This window comes from Pundamilia nyererei, unplaced genomic scaffold (assembly GCF_000239375.1).
Source record: "Pundamilia nyererei isolate P.nyererei 1_Seehausen unplaced genomic scaffold, PunNye1.0 scaffold00086, whole genome shotgun sequence".
In the NCBI taxonomy this organism is placed as follows: Eukaryota; Metazoa; Chordata; class Actinopteri; order Cichliformes; family Cichlidae; genus Pundamilia; species Pundamilia nyererei.
The window spans coordinates 1,230,053-1,246,221 of NW_005187487.1; the positions used below are offsets into that span (position 1 = coordinate 1,230,053).

Genomic DNA, 16,169 nt, shown 5'->3' on the forward strand with positions numbered 1-16,169 from the left:
AGTCCTGGGAACAGCTAAGATACTGCGCAGGACCCTCAAGCTCCCAGGCCTCTGGTAGAGGACCCGAGCTTGAAGGATAAACCGCCCGCAGGGGCGTGCTGGATGTTTTTCCATCAGGGTTTGCCAGTTACTGAAAGTGTGTGTGTGGATCTGCCTTAACTTAGTCAATATAAAACTTATAAAGTCTGATTGCTAAAGCCTCAGTCACACACACCTGGAAACTTGCAGGGAACTCCTCGCCAACCTCTTGTCGCTAGGGAAAAATATCTATTTGCCGACTTGTTTGTGAGTGGTTGCTGGCGCCAAAAGGAGCTGCACCAAAAATCTCCTTGTGATTGTTTTCATCACTAGCAGATTACCACTGTCACCCGCAAGAAAGTCACAGGCTGTATCCCTCTTTGCACCCAGTTTCACCTAGCATCTGCTAGCAATCTATAGCAACCATTCACCAACTGGTTGGAGAATACAAATTTATTCCCAGTGACACGAGTTTGCTGAGTGGTTTCCTAATGGTCTCTTGGCCTGCGTGATGAGAGCCTTAGCAGTTGATTTTACAGCATCTACCACCAACCTCAAGCAACCACTTGTGTATCCCTCAACCGGTTGACATTTTTCCATAGTGACTGAAGGTTGCCAAGGGGTTGCCAACCAATCCCTAAGCCTGTTTCACTGGGGCCTGAATTCCTCACAAATTCCCTTCTGTTATGTTAAGATAATACTAAGAACTGTACACATTATAGACCAATAAAAGATTTCTGTTGCTATAATCAATAACTGGTTAAGCTACTTCCCAACCCTTCTGTACCTACATAAAAATGATTACATAAAATGCGCTGTTTGATATTAAACGGATAGGAGAAACTCAATAAACAGATTCACCCCAGAAGTCTTCATCCATAAATATGCTTTACAGACTGTAATTAGATTTAATGTTGCTTTAACTTGATTGACTTTTTGTCGATACTAGTTTAAGTCCATAACATCCAGAAATGTCCTCCTCTTTGCCAGGTTTGTGCTGATTCAGACATCTGTTCCATTTGGCGTATGCATGTTGTGAACACTCTACTTGGTGCCCTGGGCCATTTAACACTTGCTCAATATCTTAAAATGAAACTGCCTGTATAGATTGCCTTGGAAAGGTGCCTGCAACAGAAACACAGTTTGGGTTGAGGGGATGCTGCTTGCAGAAAGGCCTAAGGCAAGAGATTAGAGGTAGAATGTGATAAAGCTTAGTACTGCCAGAAAGGCTCTTGTCTTGGCAAGTTGTATCTTATGTTAATTGATGAGCTTTGTTTTCCTGTTTTTAACTTTCTCCAAATTTTTTGTCCTCGTATATTCTCTCAGTGATCCTAACATGTTTTCAAAAGACTTCAAAGTATCCTCAACAAAATACAAGATCAACAGAAATATCCATATAATTAGCTCCAGGTAAATCTCACAAATAGATGGACTTCTGATTGCCTTCAAGGCTCCTAAAGGCTTTGAACGCAAAGTAAATGATAACTTCTTTTTAATATAAGCTTAATTTATTTATGAAGTAGAGATCTGTGATCAAAAGCTGTATTTTTATAGTGCTCTTTTAAGCCAGACCGTGAGGCACAGTATAACACGTACTCTGCTAGTAAACTCTGATACAACCAGGAGTTGAACAACCAAAACTAATTACAGGTTCATCGTATGCTTCTGAAAGTTCCTTATTAATACCAGACAATATATCATCATGTTGCCAAGCAGCCACATAACAATGGACTAAAATCTGCAGACAGGACAGTGGACCAGTGATTGCAAAATATAAAGATCACCTTATAAATATACGTTAAAGGAACTACACTGAATATTTGGGTTTCCCTTTTAAGTGGTGTTGCCCAATCTCTCTCTCACTCTCTCTCTCTCTCACACAAACAGACACACACAAACACAGTACATTATGAAGAACACTGGTATTAGATGAGCAGCTTGTGTCCTATATTTAATTAAATGTTAAACTGGAATTATGTACAAACTATATTAAATGCAGCAGACATTTTGTCTTTTCTCGTGGCCCAGCAACATTATTTGACTTGATTTTATTATTTAATTTTATTTGACTTTTAGAGTGAAATTAGACACTCATTGAATCAGGAAAAAAATGTATATGTCCACACGCCGAGCTAATTTGTGTCAGCCAATAAACAACCTGTAAATCAATCAACAAGATGGTAACATAATTACATTAATGGGAATTCCATATACTATCAACATAAGATAAGAAGAATAACTACCAAATGTTTTTTCCTGTACAAAAAATGTACTATATTTAATGTATGTAACTGACACCAAACATACTGTTTAACTGCCACTGAACAACATGAACTCTATGTGGGTTAAATATCTAATCCATAGAGCATTAAATACATGTTATTTATGCTTCTTCATATTACAGTTTATGAACTGCAAGCAGACAGTATAGACATCCAACTAAATTGGTTTATTACATTAGACATGATTAGATTGATATTAAAACAGATTAGCTGTGATTTTTGAAGCTCAGCCTGAAAGAGTTACGCATGTGGATGTGTACATTTTGTGGTTTTGTCCTTGTTAGAGGTATGGCAATATGGCAATGCATGTTGGTTGGCTGGTTAGTCGGTCTAACTCTTAATTTCCTAATCAGAGTGAAAGTAAAGTAATCAAACAAATATGAAATTCTGTAGAGACATTCATGGCCCTAACAGGTTGAAATTGTGTTTCATATCTTATTAAATAGAACACTTGATGCTTGTTTTGACTGAAAAAGGAGTATCAAGCAGAGTAGCTACTTTGTTGTTGTTGTGACCATACAGTCATGTGAGGGGGCAGGGATAGCTCAGTAGGTAGAGTGGTGGCCCCATGATCGGAAGGTCGGGGGTTCGATTCCCCTGAACAGCTACCCTGAGGTACCCCTGAGCAAGGTACCGTCCCTACACACTGCTCCCCGGGCGCCCAATGGCTGCCCACTGCTTCACTGAGTGAATGGGTTAGATAATGTTAAAATAAAACAGTGACAGTAGAGTTAGAGAAAGACTGAACAAGGCTTACTCGGGAATACTCCCAGGAGAAATCTCTTTACATTTTCAAAGTTGCTGCTAAAGAAAAATGAATTGTGGAATAATAACCTCATACCAACTGTTATGCACGGTGGTGGAGGGGTAATGACTTAGGTTTGTTTTGGAGCGAAAGCTTGGCTGAAATTTGGTTATGCGACAAGACAGTGATGTATCATCGAATGGCCCACCCAAATGTTCAGAGCTCAACCTGACTGACATGCTGTCATGGTACCTTAAGAAAGCTGTGCATGAATGAATGCCTGCAAACCTTAATGAACTGAAGAAACATTATAAAAAAAAAAAGCATGAACCACCACATCAATCTAAAAGGCTGATAAAACTAAATTTGCACCAGACAATATGCTCAGCTTGAGGCTGCAAGAGTGAGATTCACACAACAATAGAGGATACTGTGTCTACATCATACTGGCTCCAGCAAGAGGTTAATGTTAATGAAGAATCTTAGCAATTGCATTGGAGGTTGTGAAATTTGGTATACATATTGTTTTAGAAGGAGATGACACATGTGGCATCATCAGCAGCCTAATTTTTATTTAATCCCTTTAAGGCTTAAAAACACTTTTGAAACAATAGTATTGATATTATTTGGAGCTGTGGCCTGAAAGCTGCCTAGTGCAACATTAGGGGTGTAATATACACGTATTGACACTATGTGGACTAAAATATTGGGCCACACCGCTTAGTCTTTTAATTCAGGTATTTTTAGTCCTGCTAGAGTTACATAAAATCAAGGACCTAGCCAAATGGTCTACATGGAACAAGTAGGTTTGTGAAATTTCTTACCTTGTAGATATTCAAAGAGCAACAGCAAGTGGTATTATTGCAAAGTGGAAGTCTTTAGGAACTACAGCAACTTATCTTACTGTAACTTAAGTGGCAGACAACAGAAAGTTACAGATCAGTTGCTGTTTGCTGAGGCGCCAACGCTCTGCTGACTCAATAACTGTAAAGCTCCAAACCTCTTTTGACATCGACGTTAACACAAAAACTCTCCATCAGGAGCTTCATGGCATGGGTTTCTGCGGCCGAGCAGCTCTTGTAGGTGTATTGTGTAGGTGGCCCAGTACTGTAGTCCATACGGTGCAGATATATGGCTGAGAGTTTATTTCATGCACTCAAAGAGCCAAAGTGAAATAGAAATCTAAATTAAAGCCTGATGTCCTGCTATAAAGTGAATGGTTTTTTCCATTATAAAATACCATCAACCATCCTTCCACATGTCCACACTCTGTCCACTACAGTAGCTTTCTCCAAACCCATTTCCCTCATAGCATTCTCCACAGGGCCATGTTTGATTGATGGGCCTAGGGACACTTCATGGTGCTGTGTACCTAATCGTGAAGTATAGACTTGCTGTAACGCTCCATTAATGCCCCGCGGCAGCATGGTGTAGTGGTTAAGGAAATGGACCAAGGAAGAGGAGGTCAGTGGTTCAGATTCCCTAAGGGTTCGCTGCTGCCTTCACTCTACTCATTGTCCAATTGGAAAAATGAATTGTGACAGTTTGTGGGGTAATTCATGAGCACAAACACAGAATTATGCACTTGAGCAGATAAACGTTGTTATAGACGTTAAGGCAAACGTGACCTTCTGGCTTGTCACAGAGGAAAAAGTCAAATCTGCTATTGACACAATCTGTTAATGAGCTTGTCAGTCATCACAGAAGTGTCTATTTACTCTCAGGTTAAGAGTGTTGCTGACATGTTTGCTGAGTTTGAATGATTATGTTCTCTGGACAGATATGCGACAACCATAAAGAGAAATACTGGCAGAAGGTAGGATTCTAACTTCCTGTCAGAAGGATGAGCACTGGAGATAGGCATACAGCCACACAAGTCACTTTAAGGGCAGCAAATTGGATTGCTTGTTGGTCCAGTGACTGATGAGTTAATTAAAGTGGAAGGGTATGGAGAAAGAAGTCAGACACTGCTCCATTTATTTATTCTCTATTGACTATCTCCATGCACTTCACTAGCTAGAGTAATCGCTGCCTTTCTGCCCATGAAAACAACTAAAGAGGAGGAAATGGACTTTGTCAAAATTACAAATCAGGTGCAAAAGATGAAAAGGAGAAGTAATTTCAACTGAATGCATCGTATTTAGATGAATTATTAGCTAAATGATTATAAATAATACATCCATTCCGCTAATACAGAATATCTCAAGGCAGACCTGCTAAAAAATCAAATAATGAGTGAATCAGTGAATTAAAACTGTCAGACCGAATCATGCGTTTCTTAAAAAAAGTCTTCCAAGTCTAAAGGAAATTGTTACGCAACCATAACAGTACCAACAGTCTGTGTCCACAGCCTCCTGTCTGCTGAAATTAAAACTTCAAACCTTTGGGACCAAATTAAACACAATTAATCACCGAAGTCTGGATCAGTCTTACAGCTATTCACCCCAAAAGCTTGATAATGGAGGTCATTAATAGTAGTAATTAGCAACGTTTCAGTGCAAGGGACTAGAACAAATAAAGCAAACGAGTGTATTTGTCAGGGATTTAGTGTGAGAGCCTTAATGGAGCACTCTGGCTTCATGTTCTGAGAAGAGAGGTAATTTGAGCTCAGGTTTGTGACAGGTGCTGGAGGAAAAAGTGGGGGAGGTTGAGAACACCACGAAATGTGGTGAGGCCACACGGCGAGCGTGCCGAGACGGATTAGGACTTTGTTTAGAAGTGGGATGTGTGTCGTGGGTGTTGCACTAGGGACCCAGGTGGTGCCCGAAGAGAGCGTGGAACGTCTGCATGCTTTTTTCTCTCTGTCTATCAGCCAGAGCTTATGCACTGTCAGGGAAGAGGAACAGGGTGAACCCAAAACAAAGAACAATTAGATACTGTTCAACTAAAGCTGGATTTGCATGAGCAGCATCATACTCTTTGTAACAGTTACACAAAGACCCACTGGAGAATCACTTCTGTTTTAAGTGAGATGGAAATTGTTTTGATTGATGTGAAGTTAGGCTAATTATATGTTTTTAAAATTTTGCACTTTCATTAGCAGCATTTGATTGAATGATTCAGTTTACAAAGAGAATTTTGGGGTAAGGGAAGACTTACCCCTAGTGAAGACTAGATATGCACTGAACTGAACTGCATTTCCTCTCCTTCTCTTACTTCCTCTCTTGTCACACTCATATACACAAATGTATTTACATAGCTGATAACCAAATACACCTTTGAACCAAACTCAAGTTTAAACACCTTATTTAAACCAAATCTGAAGACAAATCCACAAGACAAGTCTTTCCTGCGGTGCAATCTTCCTCTTTCACCTGGAGCTAAATATTGACCAAGCATAAAAGCCATTTCATTGTTGCAGAGTGCAAAGAGACTCTCCCTCCATAAAAGCAGAAGGGATTACATTTGCTGGACTGTGAGCATCTCTCTGAATTTAAAAAAAGGCCCCTGGGAATGATCACCATTTTTCTTTTTTTTAAAAGATGTGCTGTATTTTTTAATACAAAACTACAAGGTAAAGGATCACTTGACTGCATTCCAGTGCTCAGCATAACAAGCAGTCAAATATAAAGTGCAGTGCAGGTCTTTGTTCAAGTGATCCACCCAGAATCAGTGGCCAGAAATCACTACGACACAAACGTGGGAAGAACTGTTTACGTGCAGCTAAAGGTAAAATGCACATGTGTTGATTTTTTTGAAGTGGAATGAAGTAAAAACAACCAGTTCAATAATGCAACAATCGTCAAATGTAAATTCACGTTACTTATAAAAACATGGCATATAATTGTAGCATGTAGAAAAGTTCAGTCAGCCTGTCACTTGTTAAATTTCAGAACCTTCTGACTCATGACCTTAATTAGGTCCAAACTGACTTGTTTGGAGCTGTAAGATCAGATCATCTGTCAGCTGCTGACAATGAGCTTCATAAATTTTCTGACTGTTTAGGCTCCCGGGAGTAAACACTGAAGAAACTGAAGATAACTGATGCCTCGAAAGCAGAAAAAGGCATCTGAAAGATATGAGAAAGCTGCCAGCTTTTTTCCACTTTGCAAAATGTCCTTAAACGAAAATGTGAAAGTCGGGCACAATATATGGAAGACTGACTTCCCTACAAAATTCAGCACAAAAACAAAATCTTAATCATTTTAAAATCATATGCTGCAGACATTATGAATTCAAAATCTTAATCCACATTTTTGGAGGAAAGAATGACTGGAGTTTGATTAAAATAACACCTTGCATGCTGTCAAGTGTGGGTGTGGATATATTCAGATTTGGCATGTATGATAACCAATGGCACATGAAGGATTGCATGAATAGAGCCCAGATTGAATTCCTCTAATTAAAAGCAAATTATGAGTGCTATGTCATGCAGTCAGTTGAGAAGTGTGAAAGGAGGCTGGCTTTAACAATATGACAAAGCTCCAATGTAGACCTCAAAGTCCAACTTAAAGTACTTGAAGAAATTCAAGCTGAAGCTTTCAGAATGGCACTCCAGCTAAAGATCTGTGGGCAGATATTTAACATGCTGTGCCTGAAAGAATATCTCAGAGCTTTAAATGATTGGCAGAAAAAAAGTGTGTGGAAAAAGTAAAAAGTAAAAATGGAAAGAGTCCCCGCAAGCTACTACAGCTGCCAAACGATGACACCGAGTCTTAGAAAGAAGCCCAAATTTTATAAATGCAAATTCGATTTTTTTCTTCTTTTTGTAAATTTGTTGTCTTTTAAATAAAAAAGGTAACACTGCAGTTTGTTGCAGGGGCTCTAGTTATCACGTAATATGTGCATAAAAAGGTAACAAGAAAACATTTTTAAAGCATCACTTGTAACAAGACCAAAGACTAGAAAAACATCAAGGGGATAAAATGGCCAGAACAGCAGTTTAAACACGAGTTTAAATAACAAGAACAAAAGTGACGTGATAATGCTGGATTCTCATTATAAATATAATGTTGTAATACATAAATTGGCAGTGTGTTGCTGCCAATTTCAAGATTTAATTTATTTGATTACAAGAAGCTAATGGTGAACCATTTCTCTTGGTCATTCTTAACTTGATTATTTCTTTTTATGTGGGTTCTGTGGTCTCTGAGCTGGTTGGGTAAACAAGTTTTCCTAAATAAGCCTGAAACGAACCCTTGCTTTTTAAAAACTTATACTAGGAAAAATCCCACAGCTTTTGACAAAAAATGTGATTTCTTTTTTTAAATAGAGACATTTTATACATGCAGATTAAAGCATTCTCTTCCAGTAAATCAGCTGTTGGTGTGACAAACAGGTGCTGATTTGCACTTTTCTGCCCGTCAAACATCTGCCAGTTAGAGGAAACAAGGACTTTATCTGTGTTTCTACATGTTACATGTTTGAGGAAAGTCTGCTGTGCTTCTGCATCTAGTTCAGAGGAAATTGAATCAGTTTTATTAACTCAATTTTGAGGAGCTTTCGAGGTTGACAGAGAAGGATATTATTCCAGTCTAGACCAGCCTACGCATTTCATTCGACAACATGCTGTAATGAAGTTAAAAATGACTGAGTGTAACTATGCAATTTCCATTTTGACATGTTTAAGAACTCAGTCACTCTGCAGACATGTGAGACACATTTGTCCACATACGCATCTGAAAACAAGGGAACGACTGAAAACGTAAGAATCCCAAAATTTTATTACGAGATATATTGATTTCTATCAGTTTGGATAGATTTGTAATTAATCTTGCAGCAAATAACTTTCATTATATATCTTTATTAACTTTAATTAACTTTTACAACAGCAACGAAACACATCACACACACATCAGTGGCAGCTACTTACCCATGGTGCAGTTGGTGGTGAAGTGGGGCTCAATGGTGGCCGTATCATCCTGCGGGATCCGCTGATCGTAGCTGGCTGAGATCCGAAAAGGTGATCCTCCGTTTGCCCCCAGCGTCAGGTGGACCACTGCCCAGCTGCCAAGAAGAGAAAGCAGGAGCAGGATCAGTGCGAAGAGCAGACACCATGGCTGACAGAAAAACCTACACCGGCTGCGGTTGAGAGGAGTGAGTGTAGCTTGGGCCTGCTCAGCCTGGACGACGGAGGTGGGACTGTCCAGGGCTGCACTGGAGGCTGACATGGTAGCTGCCTCATTCCCTTCCATTTTGGGAGGGTCCCTTTCTTCCTTTGCATGGTGATGCATGGCCCACCCTTTGAGGCCACCCAGACTCTGCAGGTGTAGAGGAGGTTTTAGAGGTGGCCAGGTGTCAGGTGGCGCCCTTGTTGAAAGATTACAATAAGCGGTGTGAAGCCGGCACACGCTTACGGATTGAAGCCACAAATACAGAAAGTGTGTGGTCAAGAATCGCCAACACACTGAGGCCAAGTTCTAGTGTGTTAGTGAGCTGAAAGTCCTGCACCGAATGCTGTTTTCCCTCAAGCGCCCAGCTGGCTTTGTGCAGTTCAACTGTCCCTAATTTTATTAAGCAAATTGTGCTGATTTCTCTTTGGCTCCCAGCTCATCAACAATCTCTCTCTCTCCCTCTCTCTCCCCTCCTCCTGTCTCCTGCCCATCCCTACATACAAATCATGACAACATGTATAGTTAATGTCCTGTGAACAGCTACTTCCCTGATGAGATCGTAAATTCAAGTATGCCACACCTGCACATAGACACACCAGCACAAAGGCTACAGAGAGCTACAAAAGTTCTATATGTTGTATTATTAATACAATTGTAACAGGTGGAAAAGCTACACCATGCATAGACCATACATATTTTATTAACTACATCTTTGACATGTTGCATCGACTGCAGCACATTACAATGCTCATGCTCTCACATAATGGAACATATATTTAGCTGTTATTTAATAGACTTCTGTGAATTATATACTATAGATAACATTTTTAATTAATCTTTTGTGCATCTTAATGTGCATCTAAAAAAAACTCCTGAAATAACAGAAAATACAAGTGAAAACAAAAGCAAATATGTTGTGTTTAGACTGAACTAAATTGTAATAATGTTTTTGTGATTCAAGTTTATGTCACAGATAAGCCACACGCTGCCAATCCACTGACAAACACAGGATCGTGACGGCGAAAGTCAGGAGTTAATAACATTACTGAAATAATAAAACTAACACTGAAGCTAAAAAATAAGTAGAGAGGCATCCACCAACCAGGGACCGGAAATGGCGAATTGTTGGAATTCTTGGCCCTGATTTGGTAGCTGGCCGGTCAGTTTCACAAACGTCTGATTATGAGCCGGTCCCTTTCATGCATGCATAACATGCATAGAGGGGTGCAGGCAGATAATCGCTTATATTTTACACCAAAACAGCTGATCCAAATCTTAAATCACCCTTCATCCAGTTGAACATGGACATTTTGAAGAGGCAAAACAAAGGCAGCCAGGCACAAGCCAGCAGCCTCGGTATGAGCGAAAAGAACAAAACAGTTATAAAGAATTATAAGAGAATGTCCTGCTGTCACATGGCTCTGGTGAAGATATAAAAACACCGGAAAATGATGTAAGCAAATCAAAATAAATTTGTTTTGTTATATAAATCTTGCTTTTCTTTGATAAGGTCAGATGTGCCAAGTAAAGGCAGGTGTACAGAAACTCATTTTCAGCTAATTATTTGCACATCTTTGCAGCACTTTATTCGGTCAGAGAAGGTGTAACTTACTGCAGTTTGGGAGGAATTGTAAAGTTTAATTATTACTTTTGTTATGAAAACAAAACAAACATTTTCAGACTCCACTGCTCGCCAATGCATTACATGTTAAGTACCATGTGGTCGTGTCCTGGTGTTTTATATGGATTGCCAGCCGATAAAAGCTTTTTCCCCTCCTGGATCCTCGTTCTTTGTTTTTGTCAAACACTTTTGTACCTCTAGTTTTTCCACTTCAGTGTACATCCCCTCACATCCATTCCAATAGTTTCAGCAATCTCCTTCCAGGAATTTGATGACATTTGTGACATAACATTGTTATCCTCCCACTGATAAATTCGAAAACTGTGGGGAAACAGTACCCGGAAACGCCAAAGGGGACAGTGCTGAACATAAATCAGGTGTTAGTTGGAGGAACTACTAAAGTAAAAAGTATATCTTTATTGTAAAAATACTAAAGTTTATGCTTTTGACTATTGCATTGGGAGTCCAAGCCTAGTTTCTGTATTGTAGGTGTTTTTAGCCTCCCCAGAGCCAGAGATTGTATTTATTGACCATTTTTAAAAGGTACCCAAAGACATGGATCTGGAAAAATTATATATATTTTCTTTTTTTTCCCTGGAAGTCTGGCTGTCCATGAAGTCTTTCATTAAATAGAAATCCGAGTCTTGTGATTTCAACTCATTGATATGAGTCTTGAGACATTTTCAGTGACCACACAAAGATTTCCTTCTTAAGACTGCTCATTTCTAACAACTTTGAAAAATAGTATGGTAGGTTGTGGTCAAATCTTGAGTGGTTGTGAAGAAAGTAAATGAAATACTATAGAAAATAATGCACACCTCCGGGCTAAAAAAGTAGATTTCCACCATAATAGAAGACCTTGGAGTCAATGGGAATGCATTGGTAGGAAGCCTTGTGTTTCTTTTCACAGATTTATTTCCCCACACCTAGGTAACTTAGATCTATTTCCACACAAGGATTAAGAAAACCAAACACTTTCACTGCTTTATAAAGGTTTTAAGCCTTAGACCATTAGTGATGTTATTTTGAGAGATCTCAGCAGGTCTCTAGCTTTCAATTATGACAAGTGCACTGGGTAAAAGGGAGCTGTCTGTGTTTATTTTGGGGTTTATTTTGTGCTTTGTTTGGGTAGAATCGTGCTAGTAAGAGTACAGCAAATATGAATGCACACACAAGCCCCCACTACACAAACAGGCTCTGAGCTTTTCTGATTTCCCCAATGTCTGCGCTCGAACTCAGCAGGCTTCGCGTTGCTACTTTCACCAGCTTTCCTTCTTATGTTTCCCCCCCTTCTTTTTTATGTTGCATTGCCTCTCCTCTGTCCTCCCTCTTTCTGGTGCTTTCACCTCTTTCCATTTACTTTTCGCTAAACCGTCTCCGCACCATCTCTCTGCCCCTCTTTTCACCCAGACACTGCTCACAGTGGAGGGAAGATGGGAAGTGATGTTACAGCACCATAGTACACCATTAGAGAACAGCTCTGCGGTATGGGACCTGCTACCTGTCATTCCCCTTAATAAGAAGGAAATGAAACCCTAGATAAGAGCTGCCACTGTCTCCTTGATAACCTTGAAATGATTTGCCAACTAAGTAATATACACATGATCTTGCTAAATTCACCACCAGCTCAGCTAAATATAGAAATGGTTTGGCTACATGATAACAATAGGCTTGTTATTGTGCAGGGATGTTTAAAATAGATCAATTCAACACTACTCACCTCATGTCCAGTTAGATTCATATATTCAAAGACAAAATTAGTAAAACCTATAATTTAGCATGGACGTATACTGCACCATTTCCAATGTGATCATAAGCAATTTAAGTTTTCAGCTGTTTTGCTAAGTTCTTAGTGTTTTTGGTGTTCTTGGCTAGTTAGCTAGTGGAGGACTTGACCCACTTACTTCGTTTGGCTGGTTGGACAGATTTAGGAAGACTTCTACTGGTTCTGAAGTTAGTTTATTTAAGAATGACGGACCCTATTATGTTCTTCAGTAGTAGCAAAAAGTGTCCTCAATAATGCTCAAAAGAAACACGATGGACCAGAACTCAACAGCTACAGTGATAACAAAGATCTGACTATGAATGACGATATGAATTTTCAGGGTTTTTCAGCCTTTTCACTTTAATAAAAAGGAACAAAACACTCCTAAAACAAAACTGCTTTATCAATATAGAGCACTGTCTCGAGACTGATGAGGAATTAGCTTTAAGATGTGTCTGGAAATTGCAAACTTGATTTCTGTCCAGTAACAGGATAAAATTCTGTGCAAGTCTTAGTGTACTCAATTATTTTCATGTTTTTCATGCTATGTCTGTGCTGGCACTCACGGGACTCATTAACAAACCGGTGGATACGAAAAGAGCTGCCAGAATACATCAGTCAAACATTTACATCTAATTAATAGTATACCATACGAGGCACAGTAGCCCTAAATAAAAATACAAAAAAAGATAATGGATGATAAACACCCCTCATGTGGGAAATAGATATACATGACTAATCTGAGTGCAGATGCTAATAATGCTCATTATGGTCCTCTGTGTCATAAAGGCCTGCTGGTTATTTAAAATCACCTGACCTTTGTGCAGACTGCTGTTTTTTCAAAGACTCTCTCATGATGGGAATGTTTTCTTCACCACAGGAAAACAGAACAAAACAGCTCAGACTGACTAATCTTTGCTGCCAATTGACAATTCTCATTTCATAATGCTTTTCATTTATGCTCCCTTAGTGCTCTGCTCTGGCTAACGTAGCTCTTTTAATTTTCATTTGTTGTGAGTGTGTGCATGTGTGTGTTCGTAGGCTGCTTATGTCCTAACCACATTACGACTTATTTGTTATGGGTTCTGTTTTGCATTATCTGTGACTGTCATCTAGCAGGACAAACAATAGACAAAGACGTGAGTTATGTTGTATGTTCTTTCAGTGTGGTAATGCTTCCCTAATGCTGTGAGGTGGACACTGCCAGAGTGAGCATACTGCACAGAGACAAGCTTTATAACTGCCTCATATACAGGACTATTGTCCATGTGTGTGGGTGATCCCGAGTTGGACTGAAGATACGGTCTAGATTCGATTTTGTTTGGTCATATGATTAAATTCAGTTGATAAAAATATAGAAAAATGATTTAAGTAGCAATATCAAGGCCTGGCAAATACTCCATTCCCTCAAATGGCCACTAGAGGCCAGCTCCAAAAGTGACAGGGGTGCCAAGACAGGCAGCTGTAGCCCCAAACTGTCTGCTTGGGCCTTATTTCAGCTAACCTCTGACCCTATTAGAGCACATTTGTATACTGTTTTTACATAATTGTCCTTACAGCTTTATCCTAGATAATTAAAACACTTGGTGCAGGTGAAAAAGTTTTAAACTTTGTAACCCATAGAACTTTCTTTAAACCTAAATGTTTCATATAGTTGCTTATAAGACGTAGATGAGGGAGGATTTCGTTTTGTTTTCTTACAAATATAGGACAGACGTCCAAAGCTTACAGCAATTTGGTGATGTTTTCATTAAGTATTTTTACTCCTTTATGATGAAATGCTACATATCTGTTGTCAAAAGTGGAACGAAAGAAACACAGCTAAGCTGCATAAATATGCCAGAGAGGAGAAATTACTGCACTTTTGTCTTTTACATCAGAAATATGCTCATTCAATAAACTAGTAAACTCAACAATATCTCCTGTTGCTTGAGCGGCTCTCTGTAGAAACCAAACGAGTCATTCTATGGCAGAAAAAATGAAACTATAATATGCCGGTAATAACAAAATGCAGCCTATAGTATTGGCAAAGCCATTTAACTTGGGTCCTCAAGTCTGAGTGCAAAGAATGGAAAAGGTTTTTCAGAGTCCAAGTACTCTGTTGAATGTATCTGCAGTAAAACCAAAGGAAGGGGAACAGAAATGGAAACTGCTTTACATGGTAATGGAATTTCTACCCCCTAAGAGACATAGGCAGTGATTTTGATCATTCTGGCTATTTTAGATCGAAGTGGTATTTTTTTTTCCATGGTGGAAAGATGAGATTGATTGAAAATGATGCTCGTACAAAATAGGTAAGCATGGAGGCAACTGGGTTTAAGGACTTCAGAGGTGGGTGGGGGGGGGATCTCTATTTAAGCCACATTGATTTTGACTGTCAAATGGCATAGTGCACAACAAGCTTAAGCCAATATGTCAAGAAAAGATTAGACTGAATGGCCTGACATAGCCGAGCTGAATGAATGCCACTTCTCCACGCAGGGAGAAGTGCAGGACGCTTTTGAATGGTATCTGTTATGCTGTAATGCCACTAGACTGATAGGGTGGATGAGATAAGTAGGGTTGTTTCATATTAGGGACATGTTTTTAATCTCTCTCTCAAAGATGTCTCCAAGATTTAAAAAATAAAAAATTTGTTATGTGGGAAAAATAACTCCGTATACACCTCATTCTAGGAAGCCAAACTTTGGTATCAACAAATATATACCTTTTAGACAGTGAATAACAAAATTGCTTGATTTTGGCAGTTTGTGAACACTATCAACTTTGGAAGAATAGCTTAGACGACAGTAATCACGAGGCTTTCACATAATTTGCAGACTAAAACTTGGGATCGCACTCAAAGCAAGCATTAGCCATTGTACATTCAGATGAGTCACACCTGAATACAGCTATCTTGCATTTACAGTGCAGAGCAAATTATTCAGTGACTGAAAAATGAACAATCTGCCCCAAGCAAATTACAGAGGATGAAAGCAAACCCAAGCAAACAAACAACCCCAGATTAAAAGGGAAAAAAAAGAAACAGGATGCAAGTGAGTCCACCAGGGATTCATGTCAGTGTGGTATTTTCAGATGGCCTAAAAACAGAGACAAAAAAAAAATCCAAAGGCAGACCAAGTGGGTAATCAATGGCCACACCTCTTACTGCAATGTGACTACTTCAGAAAGGTTTGTTTACAGTAATTACAGGATATGTGAATTGCAGAAGTTTTTGAAAACACATGTGCCTTTTCCCAGAAGCTCATGAATACTCAAAGATAGAGCTGATGTGTTGATAACTGCACACTAACTTCTCTTTTGACCTGGCAGTTTCATTTCCATTTTGAAACCTGGATCTATGATGGATTTTCCAATAAGTTATACTCCATGAGCAATAATTAATTGTCCTCTTATCCCTTCTGTTTGGAGTCATGAAAGGTCAGAAGCAGGGAGAGCGGGACCAAGACCAAGGATAAACCACATTAGTGACAAAATATATGAAAATAATTTAGTCACAAACAGCATGAAATGGTGAAGCTGGAGTTGAGGTAAGCTGCAAAGTGGTTTGCTGGTGCTCAGCGGCTGTGGGCAGGCTAATTCGGTTTAAATAGCAAGGTGTAAAAGATATAACTGTTTGGATATGTAGCAGGGTGTTGGTTGAGCTGCTGTGCTCAGCCTGAGTTCATGGCCATGCCTGAATAAA

The 16,169-nt window shown here is 39.3% G+C and overlaps 1 protein-coding gene across 2 annotated transcripts in view; it reads right to left on the minus strand.

The window, feature by feature from the left end:
• alk (ALK receptor tyrosine kinase) overlaps positions 1 to 16,169 on the minus strand; it is a 400,486-nt gene that overhangs the window by 80,182 nt on the left and 304,135 nt on the right. For both annotated transcript variants that reach the window (XM_005738755.1, XM_013912312.1), the window contains exon 5: positions 8,858 to 8,991. In XM_005738755.1, the coding sequence (XP_005738812.1) occupies positions 8,858 to 8,991 (134 nt within the window). The remainder of the gene's footprint in view (positions 1 to 8,857; positions 8,992 to 16,169) is intronic.